At 38.9% G+C, this 19464-nt stretch overlaps 2 protein-coding genes across 7 annotated transcripts; both read right to left on the bottom strand.

Annotated features, from left to right (window-relative positions):
* Positions 1–414: 414 nt before the first annotated feature.
* LOC109044384 (uncharacterized) lies at positions 415–11368 on the bottom strand. 6 transcript variants are annotated; one of them, XM_019062088.2, is made up of 6 exons: positions 11107–11368; positions 10408–10721; positions 7170–7338; positions 5850–5966; positions 5474–5607; positions 415–2546 (listed from the first exon to the last, which is right to left on the bottom strand). In XM_019062088.2, exons 2-6 carry the CDS (start codon positions 10663–10665, stop codon positions 2211–2213), a joined length of 1014 nt encoding a protein of 337 aa, XP_018917633.2. In that variant the 5' UTR covers positions 10666–10721; positions 11107–11368; the 3' UTR covers positions 415–2210. The 6 variants fall into 6 exon arrangements, 5 of the variants coding, with proteins under 5 accessions (XP_018917633.2, XP_072159897.1, XP_072159896.1 ...); XM_072303796.1 differs by having other exon boundaries at positions 10408–10588; positions 11107–11225; XM_072303795.1 differs by having other exon boundaries at positions 10408–10588; positions 11005–11189.
* Positions 11369–12322: 954 nt separating this feature from the next.
* Positions 12323–18306, bottom strand: LOC109044637 (uncharacterized). The gene is made up of 4 exons (XM_019062459.2): positions 18137–18306; positions 16148–16303; positions 14709–14867; positions 12323–13074 (listed from the first exon to the last, which is right to left on the bottom strand). Exons 1-4 carry the CDS (start codon positions 18218–18220, stop codon positions 12880–12882), a joined length of 594 nt encoding a protein of 197 aa, XP_018918004.2. The 5' UTR covers positions 18221–18306; the 3' UTR covers positions 12323–12879.
* Positions 18307–19464: the final 1158 nt, after the last annotated feature.

The following is a 19464-nucleotide window of genomic DNA, read 5'->3' as shown; positions in this document are numbered from 1 at the left end:
GGCTATAAAAGGCTATAAAAAATTGTACAGCCGGCTACAGAAGCTATTGGAAATCTTACAGCCGGCTTTAGGTCTATAGTATTTTGGAACACACATTCTACTGCCAATTTTTACCAGGGGGAGGCCGACAAATACCCAGACTATTCTGGCCCTTTTTCTAGATGTTCATTCATGATAAAAGTTAAATGCAGTGGCGTGGCGTGCTTTGCGATGTATCGATCGACGTGTCATTTAAACCTACGGAAAAAGATCGATTAACAGGGTGTTCGCAACGAACTCCTTAATAATCGATTCTTTACCATAGCTTCAAATGGGAAAATATCGATAATCGATCAGTCACGCTTCACCACTGGTTAAATGTCAAAGCTTTAATTTTTGCAGGAACTTGGGTGAGGGAAAAATGATACGCGTCCATTGTATAAACATATTATAATTATAATATAATGACAATGACCATTCACCATTGACCAACGTGAGCAAAGTGCACATTTTTGCGGCCAACACGTTGAAAGAACATCTTGATGAAGATAAGCGGGCATGCGCGATGAATAAAATGCGCCTTCAAAAGTTCATATAGGCAGAACAACAGCATGGCATGGCCCCGATGCTAACAACCAAGCTGCCTAAGCTATACTGGCGTGCTAAGGAAAAACACCGTATAAACCTTCAGGCGTTGCCAAATTTCCTGTGATAAAACGCAAATTTCCTGGTAAACTTATGAATATTTTCCTTCCGATTTTTCAGATAATTTTGCTCGCAATTTCACCGAAAGTTCCTGAAATTATCAAGGGAGGTATTCATAACTTTCCTCAAAAAGGAACAATTTATTCAGGGAAATTTGGCAACTCTCGAATGTTCATATGGCGCTCTTCCTTAGCACAGCAGTATAAGAAACACAGAGTGATGAAAAGCAATGAGTGGGCACATACATACTGGATCCAGCGGTAGCATCTAGGGACTAATTCAGTTTACTTTGTCGTATTTTTTGGGAAAATCTTAACTATATGCCTATTGTACAAATTTTAATAAATTCGGACCTATCCGCGCAGCAGATATTTTTTGAAATCAAACAATAGAAAAAGTCGGTGAAATTGTTTTTCTACTCGGGTCAGTTTTTCATTACTCCTCTGCCTGTGTAAATCTGGTCGGCAGCGCAGCGGTGACCGAGAGCATTGGCGGTTCCAGCAAATTGGCAACACTGTCTTTTCTCCATTTAAACCTATGGAAATGTATCGATTCTTGGAGGGGCAACGTGCTCCGACAAGAATCGATTAATTAGCATACCTTTAAATGGAGGAAATCCGGTGTTGCCGAATTGCTGGATCCGCCTCTAACCGAGAGAACTGCTCGCAGACGCGGGAAAGTTGAAAAAGCGTGTTACAAACTACGCAGATCGCGCACTAAGGAATGGATTTCAGACTTTTCTTGATGTGCGCAATGCGATTTTCGTGCGATTTAACGTGTAAAGAGTATATCGACGGTGTAAATCGGCAATCACATAACTCGGTTTGCGGCGTCTCAGACTTCCTGTCGTACTTTATTTTTTAAACGGAAAACCACTCAACGGAAACTCATTAAAACTGCCGTGCTTTTTCTTCTCTGTGCGTAGAAAATTCTGCAAAAACTTCAAGGAACGATGTCAATTTGTTCTCCTTTAAAGAAATAACATAGAGGCGGAGATTTTCAGACACCGCAAACGAGTTATGTGATTGCGGACTTACGCCGTCGATATATATTTATTTGGCTGTATCTCTTGCATTCAACAGACCCATTGCAAGATGCCGTCCAAACGACTGTTGCTGCCTTAGAATTGTCCATAAAGAAATGTTGAGTCCCCGAAAGTAAAGTTTTCCACCTGGCGTCAAGAGATTAGTGGAGGGTCTCTCCTCGTTTCTGGGTGGGGGTCTGTTGGGTCTTCCGCATTGGCGAGCTGTCATCCCTATTCCTGAGGGTCGATTATTGAAATTGATAGACAAAGCTATAGACAAAGAAGACAAAAGGGATTTGGAGGGATCCTATTGGTGGAAGCGGTGGTTGCAATGGACAAAGGACGTGGGTGATAGACTAACTGACGGCAACCCACGAGAGACCCGATAATTGGTCCATCATTTCCTCCCTTAGTCTATAAGAGCCACCCGTTTCCACCTATAGGATCGCTTCGTACTCTCTATGTCTTCTTTGTCTATCGCTTTGTCTATCAATTTCAATAATCAGTCCGCAGGTTCGAGTTCCATAGTTTCCGCCGACTTTAGGACCTCTTGCCTGAGGACCCCGCTGTTGATCCTGGTGACGATGACGACGTTGTGTTCTTTCGTGTCGTCGGCGACGATGAGCCCTCTTCGAGGTCCGACGGTCTCAACCCGGGCGTTCGTCGCGACGGTCGTCTGAAAAACTCCCGGGTTGATGAAGCCGCACGCCAGGAACAAATCGCACCCCCAAAAGGTTGTATCCTCGAGATAACAAAAGACCAAAGATTCGCGCTCGATTCGATTGAACATCTGGATTGCGGGGTTCGGCGTGTCTTTGAATGACACCCAGCGCCACGGCTGCAACATTGGAGGAACTTTCAGGTACGCATAGAGAGATAACATTTACTCTATAATACGAAGGTCGCACTGAAAAAAACAATCTCGGTGTATTTACTAAGAAAAGGGTAAAATTACCAAGAATTCAGGATTCTATTTGATCCCAGTTTTTTCTTGGTAAAATTACCATAGGCAAGCTTACCAGTCTGTCTTGGTAAAATTACCAATAATTGGTAAAAAAATTGAGATGGTAAAGGTACCAACGGACCGTGGTAAAAACGCCGAGAATTTTTTTTTCAGTGCGTCCAGAAAGTAAGCTCCCTTGTTCAATATCTCCTAAATTAAGATAGGTAAAGAAAATCTGTCGAAAGCGTTGAAAAGTCACTACTCTCAGCTATCTAACGCGTCATAGATTTTTAAATTTGCTTTGATAGAACTTAAGAAAAGTGGGTTTTTCTGAACCTACCTCCTCTCCGCGCGGGTCCAAAATTTCACGGAGCTTCATCCGCAAGCGAGCCGCTGTGTTTATCGCTTATGACGAAAAAGTGGCATAGATGTGGTTGATATACATGTAAAACATAAGTAAAGACGTTTCTCAAGTGGGAGATAGCAGGATTAGCCGTGTTTACTTCAAAATCACCTGCATCCGAGCAAAAGTTTACAGAATTGTAAACGTCAATTCTCAGCTAACTGAATCCTTTATAAACATTCAAATTATCCTGCCCGTTCTCAAAGAAATTTCCTCAAAGATCCATGATTTGGAAAAATTATCGGTTTTTACATCTTTTTTACAATAAATGAACCTCGAATAAAACCACAAGAGAAACGCGTGCATTGAGAAGCCTGAGCGTAGAGTGTAGGTTTCAGGACATTTTGTCAACGATTTTTTGTCCGCGAACCTTTTTTGTCTAGTAGTAGTTTACGGCCACACGTAAAATAAGCAACAGTGACTTGGTTCAAGCGTTATATTTTAGTCGGTATGTAAAATTATATTGACAATATGGAAATGAGAAATTGAGAGAGAAGGAGGTGTTGTTATGGTTGCTCATTTTCTAAATGAAATGTTATTACTTTCTCCTTTTGAATCATCTTTTTAAACTGTCATTGGTGAATATTTGGTTTTATTTCTATCCTTAAAATATTGAATGTACAATATACCTTATATATGTATAGGTACTTTTTTTCTTTTTTTATTTTTTCTCTACGAAATTATTACTTCATTTTGAAAACATTTATAATTTTAAAACGTGACAAATATTTGTAAAACCTTTTCCAAGCGACATTAAGGTCAATGAGCCGCATGTTAAGCCGACAGAAACTGCAAAAAAGAATAAAAGATGGAAAAAAAAACCAAGAAGCACGCAATCTTTAGTTTTAACCCATTTGTACATCGATCTCTTAGAGTCAAATTTTGAGCGTTTCGTTGCGCGTACACCTCGCTGCAGCACAATAAAAGCACAAAATGTAAAAGAAAAAATTAAAGTGCTTTGGAAATCATTAAATTTGACACGGAACCACCAATATTTAAAAAACACACATTATATTATTATTCTCCTTAGAAAAATTGGTACATATTTTTCCCCATCAATTTAAATGAGAATAATCAATGCAGAGTGTGCTAACATTCCAAAATCATGAGTTAAAATACGCTAAATATTAAAGCCTAACAGAACGGAGCGGCGTGCTGCCAGCGCAAGAGGCTCACTGGCGCCTACAAACCTAAGTGGATACTTCACGCATTGCACAATGCTTGAAGTATCCACTTAGGTTTGTAGGCGCCAATGCGCGTTTCGCGGTGGCCGCCCGCCCGCCGTGTGGCGGCGCCTAAAGCAACTATTTCACAACAGTGGTGTTGCAGAGTATTATACGAAATTGAACGTATTAAGAATGACAGGCATCCTTTAAAAGTACAGATCTTTCCTCGCAAAATAAATCAAGATACTTATCGTACACAGAAAAAATCTAAGAGCCTTTAGCTGAGGAAAATACAGAGGTTTATCCGGTTCAGGTATAACAAGGTAAGAATTTCTTGAAAGATAATTAAGTCCTGTTACACCAAAGAGTTGTAGAGAGTTTTAGTGAATTTTGTCTCATGGAATTGACGCTCCCCCATTTTTACTAAAACTCTTAACTATATATTATTCTCCGTTGGACCAAACAGACAAAACAAAACAACAAACAAACCCTCATTCTTCCAAGACATTACATATTTTCATCCAAAAACGTCGTGAGCAATTGTCGTTTGTATTTACATGTGGGCCAATTAGCTTTGGGTCTCAACTGGCACGTGGACCAAAACTCCCGTGCCGAAAAAACGCGTGGACGTAAATTACTGGAAAAAACAGGTGCGCGGACAAAAAATCGTTGACGAAATGTCCTATAACCGAGCGTAGCCGGAGTAAGAGCAAGAAGTGCCTGCCTGCGGGGCGATTATTGAAACTGATGGACAAAGCAATAGACAAAGAAGAAATAAAGGATATGGAGGGATCCTATTGGTGGAAGCGGGTGGTTGCAATGGACAAAGGACGTAGGTAATAGACTAACTAACGGCAACTCACGAGAGACCCGATAGTCAGTCCATCATTTACCCCCTTAGTCTATAAGAACCGCCCATTTCAACCAATAGGATCGCCCTGTACTCCTTATGTCTTCCTTGTCTATAGCTTTGTCGACAAATTTCAATAATCGGCCAGCTGAGGCGCAAAGCACTCCGGGGGGTTTGACCGGTCAGGAGAGATTAGTTCGGTTAGCAAGGGAAGTAGAACTCACAGTAACCCAAACTTCTAGGGTTTTCAGGTTTTTTTCACTGTTCCCTGAACTAAATCCACCGCAAATTGTTAAAAAATTAACACAAAATTTGGGTTGCTCTGATTTTACATCTTAGGTATACCCTCAGATACTATTCACTACGAATGATTTTTCAAATATCTTAATATTTCAGTACTTACAAAATTCAGCTCAATGTTGAGGCATGTTTCGACGGGTAAAAGCATGATTGGGACCTTTGCCTGAGTCAGAACAGCATTGGCACTCTCTGGATCAGTCAAAAAGTTAAACTCCGCACCTAGTTCCCCAAATTTCCCTGCAAATTACAGCAAATTTCAGTTTTATTCTTAAACCTCGACGGAATCACTTTTATATGAACTGCATCTCTTTTTCTAGTCTACATGTTCCTCTTCTACCTTGTCTCGTTCTCTTCTCCTCCTTTTTCCTCAATTTGCACTATGCGTAAATTAGGACCACTGGTGATACCACGTTAAAAATAAACATGTCGAAATTTGGTCCAAGTAAATATATTTGAACAAAACAATTGAAAGAGCATACCGGGGTCATTTCCGCCCATTATAAGTATTTCCTGAAGATTGGATGCGATATCTGGCTGTAACCTCATTGCCTCTGCAATGTTTGTTAGAGGTCCCAAACAAAGTAATGATATTTCTCCTGTAAGAACAAAAGTAAGAAATGTTTAAGCTAAGGTGAGCAGTGTGTTTTAATTTTAAGCGGATCACAGCCCTGGTAAAAATTGGCAGTAGAATCTGCGTTCCAAAATACCATAGACCTACAGCCGGCTGTATGATTTCCAATAGCTTCTATAGCCTGCTACACAATTTCTTATAGCCTTTTATAGCCGATGGCGATTAAGCAACAACCAGGCGATAAAGTGTATGCTGAACGTTACTAACTACGGATGCTAGGACTTGGTGAGTTTTTGGAATACTGCTCTCTTTTTGGGCCGTAGTATCTTGATTTATTTTGCGAGGAAAGCTCCGTACTTTTGATGGATGCCTGTCATTACTAATATATTAGAGCGCCTTCAGTTTCGTACGATACTGTGCAATACCTCTGGTGTGAAATAGTTGCTTCAAGCGCCGTGGCAGGCGGGTAGCCAGCGCAAAACACGCATTGGCGCCTACAAACCCAACAGGGATACTTCACGCGTTGCGCAACGCGTGAAGTATCCCTGTTGGGTTTGTAGGCGCCAGTGCGTCGCCGCTCCGCTTTGTGTTAGGCTCTAACATTTAATCTGGCGGAGTCAGCGTTATTCAACTCATGATTTTGAAATGTTTGAACATCCTGTATGGATTATTCTCATTTTAATTGATGAAGAAGCAATCGGATATTCAGTTTGAACATGTATGCATGGTACTTTATTACAGCACGTGTGTGAAGCCTCTCAGATGGGGTGAAATCTCGTACTTCCGTGTCATGATATAATAAAATCCATGTTTCTAAAATGAACGAGAAATTGCGGGTTTATATTGCAGATTCTTACTATATTAAGAAAATTATGTAAGCCGATTTTAGTGCGTACGGCGCTATCTTTCGTCCTTATCATTGGTTGATCAATTAGCCTCTGAGAAAACGTCATGGGAATAGCCACGGTGACGTCATCATGACTTTTCTGATTACTCCCTTTCTTATCGTGGTTTTCGGATGACGTCATCCTGTCCGATGTCTTTGGGATGAAATTTTGCACCTCCCTGTTATGCTGTAAGAAGATCCACTATTCTAAAATGAGCTAGAAATAGTGGTATTATTCATATTGCAGAATATAGTCAAAGTCACTTAACCACTTTGAAAATCATCTTCATCTCGCAGAATTTTTCGACCCCAATTATTAAATTTCGAGTCGAGGATTTGAACCTGGATGCTCCTTGGTGAGGCGGGCCAGCGCTTCAATGGCGCTCATCCCTTTGACTCGGCTCAAATCCGGTTTCCAACCCCAGTCAAGATCTCCGAATCCGTCCTTTCCATAAAGGTACAAATAGTCCGTCTCTCGATCCTTATTTTTTATGCCTCGGTACATCGGAATCTGCAGAAATCATCAACAAAATAGAAATTAGAATGCCATGTTACCGGTGCTGCCGCGCTGAGGAAAAACGGCGTCTGAACACTCGAAAGTTGCCGAATTTCCTCTAATAAAATGTTAATTTTTAAGGAAAGCTATATGCATGTTTTTTTTTTAAATTTGCATATAATTTTAATGTGATTACGATTAAAATCCCCTAAAAAATTGGATGAAAAGTATTTACAGATTTCCCTGAAAATTCGTATTTTACCGAGGGCAATTTGGCAACGCCTAAAGGTTCATACGGCGTTTAATCAATAACAATTTACTTCATCGGCACAATCAGTAACGCTAGACTCAAGTTAAGGTCTATGAAAAACAAGCAAAGCTCCCTCAATCAGTGTCAAATGCGACGAACACTTCATTTTAACGCCTGCATGCAACTATTCGGGCTCCGCGGATGTCCGTGTTGCATACGCTCGGAATTGAGGGCGTTTTTACTGCCCAGACACTCACCGTCACCCGCGGCGCCAACGACGTGTTTTACCGCGAGGATCCAAATCGGCAGAGCAAATTAGACATGCGTGATACTGATTACGCAAATTGCGTGTTGAGGAGGGAATTGAAGACTATTCTTGTGTGCTCAAATATGAAATTTGTTCTATTTTACATGCATTGTCATGCAGTCTGCGAGCTGATTATTGAAATTGATAGACAAATCAATAGACAAAGAAGACGCAGGGAGTATATAGCAATCCTATTGGTTGAAATAGGTGGTTCCTACAGAGTAAGGGAGAAAATGATGGACTAACTGTAGGGTCTTTCGTGGGTTACCTTCAGTTAGTCTACCCAGTTAGTTATTTGTCTTTTAAGTATAACTAAAGATTAGATTTGATATCCTAACTTTAGTTTGACAAACTAATATTATCATATAATTCAACTAAATCTATCGTTTGTTAACTTACTAAAATTAATTGATTTTTTTGACCTCAAAGGTTAACGTTGTCCTCCTTTAACCTTCGGTAACCTCCTTTGTCCATTGCAACGACCCGCTTCCACCAATAGGATCCCTCCATGTCGCTCTTGTCCTCTTTGTCTAAAGCTTTGTCTATCAATTTCAATAATCGCCCCCCTGGTTGGCTGCGTGTCTTGAGCGCGATAGAATTATGAAATTCTGTCGACCACTTTCAACGAGTATACCCCCTCTCTTGTAGAAAGTTGATTCTCTTTTTCTAAACACTCCTCGAGGGCAATCCTCTTGAGAGGTTTTAAAAATACGGAAGTAAATTCATTTGTACTTGACTTTCATCGTTGAGTGCATGTACATATTTATGTTGAACGGTTGAAATATGTACAAATGTATCAAATCAAGAGGAGCCATGAGTGCATATAGGAATCGTGTTCTTTATTTGGCCGTGCTAAGGAAGAACGCCGTATGAACATTCGAAAGTTGACAAATTTCCGCGAATAAAGCATGTATTTTTGAAGAAATTCATTCATGTGTTTCCTTGAAATTTTTTGATATTTTAAATTAAATTGCGAGGGAAATCTCCTGGAAAATCGGAGGAGGTCTATTCAGAAATTTCCCTAAAAATTGTGATTTGTCGAAGAAAATGTGGCTGCGCCTGATGGCTCATACGGCGCTCTTCCTTAGCACGGCAGTATTTTACGGCTTCTTTCAATTCAGTATATTTGCACAAAGTTCCTTTCAATATATATACGCACAAGTGATCGGTCGTTTTATCTCAATCAAATGAATGACGTCATGGTCAAGATAAGCTTTTCCTCAATCCAAGTTCAATTTATTTTTATTGACGGAAATTGTTTAAATTGGACGTACCTCTGCCAAACAGAACTATGTGCACTATAACGTGAGCCCTTTTATGTTTATATTCTTATGGGTCTCAGGGCTCATGTCTTAATGCACATAGTTCGGTTTGACAGAAATACGTTCAATTAAACAAAATTAACTCGTAAAGTTAGTCATTTGGAGACTGAATACTTAGAGGTAGCTCTATGCTCAAGCCGTGGCGCAAACGCTGCCGTGCCAAGATTGAGCCGAGATTTGAGAGCCGATAATGTAAAGGAAAACAGTTTTTTCCTTTACATTCGCAGATAAATTCACTCGATTAAACGGCTCTCAATCGGTAATCGCATTTTGATGGTGAAATTACCAAACCACGTATCTCAGTTTGCGACGTTGCAAACTTCCTGTCATACTTTAATTTTTAAATGAAGGCCCTACTCAACATCAATTCTCGAAAACGTCCGTGATTTTTGCTCTCTAAGCAAACAAAACTCTGTGTACACTTCAAGGAATAATATTGACTTAGATCGCATTCAGCAGAAAGGAACCAGCGCGGTTACAACGTTCTAAAAATGTTGCCTTTTCATATCCAAAAAAATCTCCCAGAATTTCAAATAGTTTTGGCTTCCCACCAAAATATTGTTAATTTAAAAGGATAATAATTGTGTAAATTATACTGTACATATCTTAAATATTTTTTAAAAGAAAAGGAGAAGTTGCACGATTTTGAAAGCACTGTAATAGCGCTGGTTCCAGAGGCGTAGGAAGGGGGGGCAGGGGGGCCTGGCCCTACCAAGAATTGGAAATAATATCATCTGCCCCCCCCCCCCCCCCAGAAATTCTGGATGGTACAAAAATACCCTCTTCAACGGTAAGTCTCTGTCGCCGTGGCCCGTGAGAGGATGCCTACAAATAGAATAACCTGTTGAATGCAACAATTTCAAAGTATTTTAACCTTAAAATGCATAAAACTGGGTGATTTTTAGGCAGAAATTGAAGGAAGATTAGCGCCACAAGTGCCTTGAGATGCGCTCAAATAGAGTTAAAATTTCAAAAAAATTCCGGGGGAGGCCCCCCTCCCCCCCCCAACAAAATGACCTAGCTACACCTATGCGGCTCCTTTTTGCTTTATGCGATCCATTTGTTCTCCTTCAAAAAAATAAAATGGGGGCGAAGATTTTTAGACACCGCAAACGAGGTACGTGGTCTCGTAGTTTCGCCGTCGATTTAGCAAAACAGACTAATCCTCAGGAGGAATGATAAAAAAAATGGACTAAAGTACTTACATCAGGAGCTTGAGCTACTTGAAGCAATCTACAAGTGTTCACGCACACGTTGTTAATATCTGTCATGCCGTCGACTGTGGTGATGGCCAAGACACGGACGAGGCCCAAATTTTGGGCCCTTAGCAGAGCCAGAAGGGCCCACTCATCGTCTAAACCACCGTCCACGTCTACCACCATCAACCTAGGATTTGCATCAACCATCACAGCACCACCGAATAACCCCGCACATAATAGACGAAGCACCAAGTGCTTGAGCATGGTGATCGACAATTTTTAAAAGAGTGAAGAATTTTCAGGTGTTAAACGCTACCGTGCTAAGGAAGAACGCCGTATGAACATTCGAGAGTTGCCAAATTTTGTCTGATAAAATGTTTATTCTTGAGGAAAATTGTCGATGATCTCCTTGATATTTTCAGACTTTCTAGATCAAATGTACGAGCAAAATTACCTGAAAAATTGGCGGGAAAAATATTCACAAATTTTCCTGAAAATTGGTGATTTGTCGAAGTAAATTTGGCAACGCCTGGAGACTCTTACGGCGTTTTTCCTTCGCACGGCGGAACAGTTCTTTTAAACATCGTAAAAATCACCGTTTACTGGAAGTTATATTCTGTAGTTAAAAGAGTGTTTTTCGGCAAAAACTCAAATTTCGATTTGTGAACCTAAATTAAAAAAATCGATGTACTGAACAATCTGTACCCGTGAATGTACACTGTATAATGTCCCTTTCCTTGTGGACGGCCAGAAGTAAGACTGAAAGTGGACTTGTACCTACTTAAGTGAGGAGTTTCGACCACTTGAAGAGTCTACAAGTGCTTCGACACAATCTACACTTGTGAGAGGAGTTATAGGTATTTGGTGTGCTAAAATACGCGTGTTTAATTATCAGGAGGAAATGGCGCTACAGGATGTCATCGAGTGATACAATTTTTCGTTTTCACATTTATTTTTCTCTCACGTTCTACATCAGAAAAATGTTTAAAAAAATATTGTGAACTCAGGTCATCAAGCACTTTTACGAAAGCAACCAAGTTATCTCGTTAATTTCGATCAAGAGATTGGTTATTTCAGGAGGAGCTGGAATTACAGCGTTATGGGTAAACATGTGAAATGTTGGAAGATAGTTCTTAAAATTATAGTTTCATGGAACCAGTTTTGCATTTTTAAGCACGTAAAGCCCCAAGTAATTGCTAATTTTCCGATGTTTCTTAAATTTATGAAAACGTCACGTGAAATGTCATTCGCAATTGCTTTCATAAATACGTGAGACGATTTAGCAACAAAGCATGTGCCCTTGCAACAAAAAACCCTCAGCACCTCTGCAATTTATCAATTAGATAGAATTTTGCGTCAAAAAATGATCTATTACGCCACGATCTGCTACTGATTCCCAACGTACGCGGTTAAACTGTCGCGAGCGACTTTTATAGCTCCTTTGCATCTATACATATTGCCTAATCGGAATATTGAGGGCGAACTGGACGGAATGAGCGCAAATCATAATAAGATGAGGAGCATCAAAGTACTGAAGCTATGATTAAAACGAATGAAAGTAGCTGAATTGCTGCAAGCGTCTATTACAGCTCTCAAGTAAGTCGAATTGCCTAACTGGGATATTGAAGGAAAACTGGGCGGAATGAGTGAGGAACAGAATACTGCAAAACATTGAATGGTTTATTTTCATTTTGTTACCAGAAAACGATGGTACAGGTTCCTCTGAAAAGTTCGGAGTTGTGCTGTATCTGACATTTTTCAAATTCTTGGGAGAGGAGTATCCAAGGACTAAAGCTACGATTAAAACTAATGAAAGTAGTTGAATTGAATTGCTGCAAGCGTCTATTATAGCTATCAAGTAAGTCAAATTGCCTAACTGGGATATTGAAGGAAAACTGGGAGGAATAAGCGAGGAACAAAATATTGCAAAACATTAGACAGTTTATTTTAATTTTTTCACCAGAAAACGATGGTACAGATTCTTCTGCAAAGTTCGGAATTGTTGCTGTATCTAAAGTGTTTCACATTCTTGCTGTATCTTGCTCTATCTAACAAATTGTTTGCATTTTACAAAAAGGAACCAGGAGCATTGCAATGTTTTTTTTTTTTTTTTTTTTTTTAAAGATAACTTTGATTTATTATTTTGGTTACAAGTTGGAACCATAGTTTAACAGAACTATGGCCGAAGGCCTATGTTTACATGTTAGATTAGAATAAGAAGTTCCTATATTTACAAATTGGTGGTTCCCCCTAGCATTGCAATGTTGCTAAAATTGTGCAACTTCTTTCGTCTTGGAAGAAAAACCTGACTATCCATGCTCGCTGAAAACTGTAAATTTGAAACAAAAAGTATCATGTATATTTCATATTTTTTCATGGTTTCAGTAATTTCACTGCAAGGATGAAGTTGCACAAGCTTAGCACGATTGCAATGCTCCTGGTTACTTTTTGCAAAATACAATACAAATATTGACAATCTTAAAAGCCAGCCGGTCTATTGAGAACTTTGAGGATGGAGCCTTGTTTTGGGCTCACTTTCCCGGTCCAGGTGAACTGGAGCGCATCGTTTTCGGTCTCCGGTCGGAAGATCCTCACCGTCACTTTGATGCGACGCCCCGGGATCGGCGGAAAATCCGTCTGCGCAAAGTAGTGGTTCGTCACGTAGTATTCACCCTGAAAAAGTTCGAATCAATTTAAAATATCGAATTCCTGCACCGGTCACATAATTTTAATCCACTTCACCATTTTTCATGTGTTACAGTCTATGCCATAGAAGGATCCAAGGGCGGGAGGGGGCATGGGAGGCGTGCCCCCCCCCCCCCCCCATCACTCGCCGCACAGTGGATCGAGTTATAGGGAAGGTCGGAAAAAATTTGGAAACTTTAAACGCTTATAACTCCGTTTATACACAAATTTGAGGTTCTAAAAGTGGTTTAATTGGTTTTCTCGAAAAAATTTCTTCCAAAAGCACCCCTTAAAATTTAATATGTGACGAAGTAAACATCAAAATTTACAGTTATAGTCAACAATTTAAAGTCCGACCTCCCTAATTGACTCGATCCACTGTGCGTCGGGTAAAAAGGAGGAAGAAATGGAGGAGAAAGAGACGGAGAAGGAAGAAGAGAGGACGCTTATATTTGGTAATTACTCGTATTCGTATTCATTATGAAATTAACTCAAACTGCACATTAGTTCCTTTAAAAATTTCAAAATATATACTCGGGAAAGTCCCCCGCGTTTGAGGTGTCCCATTCCGTCTAAGCACAGAAAAAGGTACCTTCATCTGCAACAGAAAAATTTCGGTCGAACGATTTTTCCTCGCTTGGGTGAAAAATTGTGACTTTGAATTTTCGAAAGGAAGTGCTTTTTGTGGCCTAAATAATGACTTGGAAGCAGATTAATTCATTTCTTAACTAAGGATGGCGTAAAATTTCATTATAACCTGGCAATTTTTTGCCCTGAACATGGCAGTTTATGATTTCATTTTATACAATTAACTTTTCATTGAAACCGTGTTTTTTTTACTGTTTTCAAACAGTTAAAAAACGCACAGATATATAATCAGGGCAGACGTGTTCCGGTACTTTTTGTCTAAAAATATTCCTAGAACGGCCCTCTATGCACTCTTATCAACGATTAAGTTTGGATTTTTTGTGGACGAAATTATTTCTTCATGAACGACCGGTCCATATGCGATCGTCCATATAAGAAAGCCCGAACTTAAAATCCTCTCTCTTTCGAACTCTCCTTCGCCTCCTTTAGCTGGGATTCCCTTTGTTGTGAGAGGTCCAATATCGACGGTGAAACTACCAAACCACGTATCTCGTTTGCGGTGTTTAAAAATCTACGCTCGCATTTTATTTTTTTGAAGTCGACCAAATCAATATCATTCCTTGAAATTTTCACAGAATTTTCTCCGCACAAAGAAGAAAAATCACAGAAATTTTCAAGACTAGACGTTAAGTAGTTTTTCATTAAAAAAATAAAGTATGACAGGAATTCTGCGACGTCACAAACCGAGATACGTGGTTTGGTAGTTTCACCGTCGATATGTGAGTCGTGCATATGTATGCTGTTCTCGAGAAAGAGCGTTTATCAGTGATCAGAAGCCAATTTTTCAGATCAGAAACTTGTATGCCGTTAATTTTTTTAATCAGGTTCACTTTTTGACGGAAAACTCTGTCTTGTATCCAAAAAATAATCTCAATTCGGTTAATATTTGTACCAAAAGAGGGCCGAAGGTAACATTTTCCTCCAAAAATTTTGAGTCCAAAACATGCCAAAGGAATTGCGCTCTGTTAACTTACAGTGCTTTTGGGGCATTCCCCTGTGAGATTTCCAAACCTTCCGAACGACTTCATAGTAAGGGATTTTTTACACAGATCACAAGCCGGACCTTGCGTTTGTAGAAGTTTTGTGTAATCTTTCTGATTTTCCGTCATCTTCATGAATACTGTAATAGACACCTGGAACAGAAATCATTCAGTGGGTCAGTCTTAAAAATTATTGAAAAGTATCATTAATTTGTAATAAACACCGATGGTCAAAATCTAAACTACACACATCACAATTCCCTCGTCCGCTGTATTTTTTTATGGCTTGAAATTTTCCTTGATTATATTCTTCACGATTCGTACTGCAACAATTATTGTGTACCTACTCGTAACACTCGTATTTTGATTCATCTGCTATCTTATCTTGAGGGGAAATTTTACAATTTAAGAGTTTTAGAAGTTAAGTTTTTCAAATCACGCAATAGTGTATTCCCTTCAGAAAAGATCAAAATTTAAAGGCTCCTAAATTTGTATTCGATAAAAAGACAACGCTTTGGAGAACTTACGAAGGTTTGAGAGACTTTAATTCGTAAATTAATTTAGTGTATCTACAAATTTTAGAGAGGAATACTAATTATATTTGTTTTGGGAAATACATATTTTACTATTAGAAATTTGGCATCACGGTTTTTTCCTCATCACTCAGAGCAGAACCCGTAGACATCGACAAAATCTACCTCGAACGTCAAAACGCGCCCGAGCATCATTGCGCTGTTCAATGAAAGTTAAAGCGCCTTCAATTTTTACTACGTAACACTCACATCCATTAAGCAGTAATAGTCGTATCACTGCAGGCGTTATCGTGTCTGTTGCGACGGTCACTTGACGTGACGACGGGTACGTGAGTGCGATATCCTAATATTTGTACATATGTTCATCTCTCACTAACTCGAATGCAAATTTACGCAATTGGGAGTGTATTTTTGCGATAGTGTGAGCGCTCTAAGCGAGATTCCACATTAAAACACTGCTTACCTGACTCTTTTTTTTTTTTTGTCAAAGTTGGCGTATAAGAGTCCGTCCATCAACATCTGTTCTACAAGTTTTAACCATTTTTTTTCTTTTGAACAAATGTATTAAAAACTTTTTACAAACATTTCTACTTAGGCGAAATTGTTTCTGTTTTACAAGGTTCAATTTCCTCAGAATATATGGACGCAGTTAAACAGAAAGGAACCAAGCCACATCGGGATCGAACTGAGAAAAAGAGGTTTAAAGTTTGGCTCCTGCATAAGACTCAATGTAAAAGATAAACTTCAAATTCAATTTCTGCAAAAGTTGCTCCAACAAAAGCTTTGAATTTTTGGCGATGGATAGTAGAGCAGTGGTTGGGTTCAAAACCACTCATAACTCAATTTTTTCCAAAATGTGGGTTGGTTCCTTTCTGCTTAACTCAGTCCATATATACTCACCTTCATAGAATTGTCGATGATTTTCCGTTGAGAAAAATGAAAACTGAGCAGAGGTATTTTGCCGGAGTTTTTATCAATTTTGATGAATTCCACTGTACCGAAGGATGGTTGTGAGTCTATATTCACTGTGTCGTGAAGAAGCGGCGAATCTTGTGTCTGAAACAAAAGAGTTTAGGTTAGGTACTTTCAGAAATATACGTACCTGAGTCTCCTACATGGATCAGAATAACAAGGGTTTTGTTCATGTGCAGCGAATTTTATGAATTAACGAAAAATTTCGAGATCTTTATCCATTACAATTTTTTTTAATTCGGTATTAACAAAGAGAATCACCCTCCCTATCAGCAGTTTTAGTAACATTTTTGTGCCAAAGGGGAAAAAACAAAGAAACACAGCTTGTTGGAATGTATGACCTGGGGGATTTTTTTAAGGACTTTAAATACATGCCTAAGTCATGAGGAAAAAATAATTGAAACATTAAGTCAGCATCAAAATTAAGTTGAATTTAAAGAGTGGTTTAATTGATGAAAAATTTAAAATACGTATAACAAAAACATTTTAAAAATGTATGCACTTTTTTCAAAATTCACTCAAACGGAGTACCTAATTAAGAAAATCTTCCAAGTTCTAAGTGGTAATATCTATGGAAAAAGTTTCCTAGTTTTTTTCAGTGATTTCTTTTATGCATTCCAGCCAGTACGCAAAAAACCACAATCGATGAAGTTATCACTTGTCTTTTGCACTGACTAAAATTGGTCGGGTGAACTATTAATAATACCTAACAGAGGCGGATCCAGTGATTTGGCAACACCGGACTTCCTCTCTTTAAACCTGTGTTAAATAATCGATTCTTGGAGGGGCACCTGGCCCCTCCAAGAATCGATACATTTCCATAGATATAAATGGAGAAAAACAATGTTGCCAATTTGCTGTAACCGTCAATAATACCAAAATACGTAATAAGCGCTGGTGCGATGAACGACGTTGTACATCGTGTCTCTCAACGGCCGATGTTGGAATTTGGACGAGCACTTCGTAAAAAAGCTTTTCAATTAAAAAAGCTAAATTCCCTCTTTTTTTAAACACTCAGTCTTCACAAAAAACTCCGTACAAATTTCGAACAATGACGTCCATGCTTTTCTATTTGAAGAAATTGAAAAATAAAACAGGAGCGGACATTGACGGATCCAGCAAATTGGCAACATTGTTTTCCTCCATTTATTAAACCTATGGAAATGTATCAATTCTTGAACGGGTCAGGTGCTCCGACAAGAATCGATTATTTAACTTGGGTTTAAATGAAGGAAATCCTTTGTTGCTAAATTGCTCGATCCACCCTTGAGATTTTAATCGTCGATTTGCAACATGTATATATTATGTTTTTCGACTTCCATCTTCGATGAAGAAAAGAAAGGACTATATTTTGCAATTTGGATAGTGCAAATTCTAGCCCAGTTTACGAACAACGTACCTACCATGAGATTCCATATACCTTAGTGCGTGTATACGGATGAGCCAGACATTGTAGTTCCTTACTGCGAAATAGAGTCTACCAATCAGAATTAACTAAACCACATCAGATGATGTGGCCTAATGTCCTCTAATATCTCATTAATTTACAAGGGAACTAAAAATACATTCTACCTTCACATTTTGCAAAGGAATTTATTGTGCTGTAGAGGCAATTCACGTCAGGCAAAGGTGTCTTGTCGCTAATTTTTTGCGCACCTTTGCACGAATCAAAGAGAGAAAATTGGACTAAATTTCGCAGTTAGGAACTACAATTTCTTTCTCGTGCGTAAAAACACGTAGGTGCATAGGGAAACTAATGGTGCGTACGTTATAGGTATCTAATTCTAAACTGAGTCAGAAATTGTAGATCCTAATCGCAAGATTTAGTCCAATTAGACAGCCTGAAATGAAGTTGGGCTGATTCTAGTGAAATCAACTCAAATGATCCCTAAAAATAGATCCGATCAAAAATTTTACCTGGCAAATCAAGCGATCGAAAAAAGCTAAACCAGTCAATACTGTGAGGAACAACGCCCGGTAATGTTTCATTTCCCAAATCATCCTCACTAGGGGCTGATGGGCCAAAATCAGCCCACTAAAAATTGAATACCTTTGCTCTCCTTCGAGCACTGCGAACCTTCAAAAGCACACAAAAATCACTGCTCACTCTCAAACGGAATAAACCAATCTCATACCAAACGTGAGTCGTGCAATTGACAAAAATCCTCCGATCGCGTGAAAAATACGATTACTAGCTCGAAATATAGTAAGTTTATTCGTGTAATTATGAATCTGTAACCTCTGATACATCCTGTGCTCAACGTCCAACGTTGCCAAATTGCATGTGGTTGAAAAATTTAGTCTTTTTTCCAGCCAAATCACCGTTGAGAGCGATTTTTAACGCATTTTGCTTTTGAAACCAATGCAGTGTTGCCGCTCCCAGTCAAAGTTAGTCTTATTTATACAGAGTTCTTTTCCAACTATCAGAATAAACTCAGAGGTCGAATCGATGGCATCTTGAGCACTATGACTTGGATCGCATTCAGCAAAAAGGAACCAGCGCAATTACAGTGTTTCCGAAATCGCGTAACTTTTTCTTTTCTTTTAAAAATACTTAATATATGGATCATTAGAGTTAGTCATAGATCATTAGCATTAGAGTTCAAAAATTTAATTTTGACTCTATAATTTTAAATATTTGGAACTTCTTGGCTTTGTTTTCCCCGCGAAATGGTGTGGACCCAGCACCATTTTTCCCCCTTATATGGATAATATTTAGCAAAAAGGAACCAGCGCAATTACAGTGTTTTCGAAATCGTGTAACTCCTTCTTTTCTTTTAAAAAATACTCAATACATGTAGAGTATTAAAATTTTCACAATTATTTTCATATAAAATTTACAAGTTTATCGCAGGAAGCAAAATCTACTTGCTACTCTGGGACATTCTGTAAATAAATATGAAGAAGCAGTATTTTAACAACACTGCAGTCGCGCTGCCCTGGTAAAAATTGGCGATAGGAGCTGCGTTTCAAAATACCATAAGAGTTCTTATAGCCGACTGAAGAGGGCGATAGAAAATCATACAGCTGGCTGTAGAAAGTGGAAAAAATCATACGGCCGGGCTACACGAAGCAATAAAAAATGATACAGCCGGGCTATATAGTTCCTATCGCCGGGCTTTACACTTTATCGCCTGGCTGTTGCTTTTTCGCCATCGGCTATGAAAGGCTATAAGAAATTGTGTAGAAATTCTTGTGCTTTGTAAATCCTTAAGTTTGTACGGAATCACCTTAATATTTACAAA

Source organism: Bemisia tabaci, chromosome 8 (assembly GCF_918797505.1).
Source record: "Bemisia tabaci chromosome 8, PGI_BMITA_v3".
NCBI lineage: Eukaryota > Metazoa > Arthropoda > Insecta > Hemiptera > Aleyrodidae > Bemisia > Bemisia tabaci.
The sequence above is the reverse complement of the archived record's forward strand: the minus strand, read 5'-3'. Positions and strand labels throughout refer to the sequence as shown.

Excerpts from the sequence above, each read along its gene's own strand:
- LOC109044637 (XM_019062459.2), bottom strand. The coding sequence starts at position 18,220 with ATGATTTGGGAAATGAAACATTACCGGGCGTTGTTCCTCACAGTATTG. Across the intron at positions 14,868-16,147 it reads TCATCGACAATTCTATGAAG|GTGTCTATTACAGTATTCAT; the intron begins GTGAGTATATAT and ends TTTCTGTTCCAG. Across the intron at positions 13,075-14,708 it reads GGGAATGCCCCAAAAGCACT|GGTGAATACTACGTGACGAA; the intron begins GTAAGTTAACAG and ends GAACTTTTTCAG.
- LOC109044384 (XM_019062088.2), bottom strand. The coding sequence starts at position 10,665 with ATGCTCAAGCACTTGGTGCTTCGTCTATTATGTGCGGGGTTATTCGGT. Across the intron at positions 5,967-7,169 it reads CCTCACCAAGGAGCATCCAG|GAGAAATATCATTACTTTGT; the intron begins GTTCAAATCCTC and ends TTGTTCTTACAG. Across the intron at positions 2,547-5,473 it reads TCAACATTGAGCTGAATTTT|CCGTGGCGCTGGGTGTCATT; the intron begins GTAAGTACTGAA and ends CCAATGTTGCAG.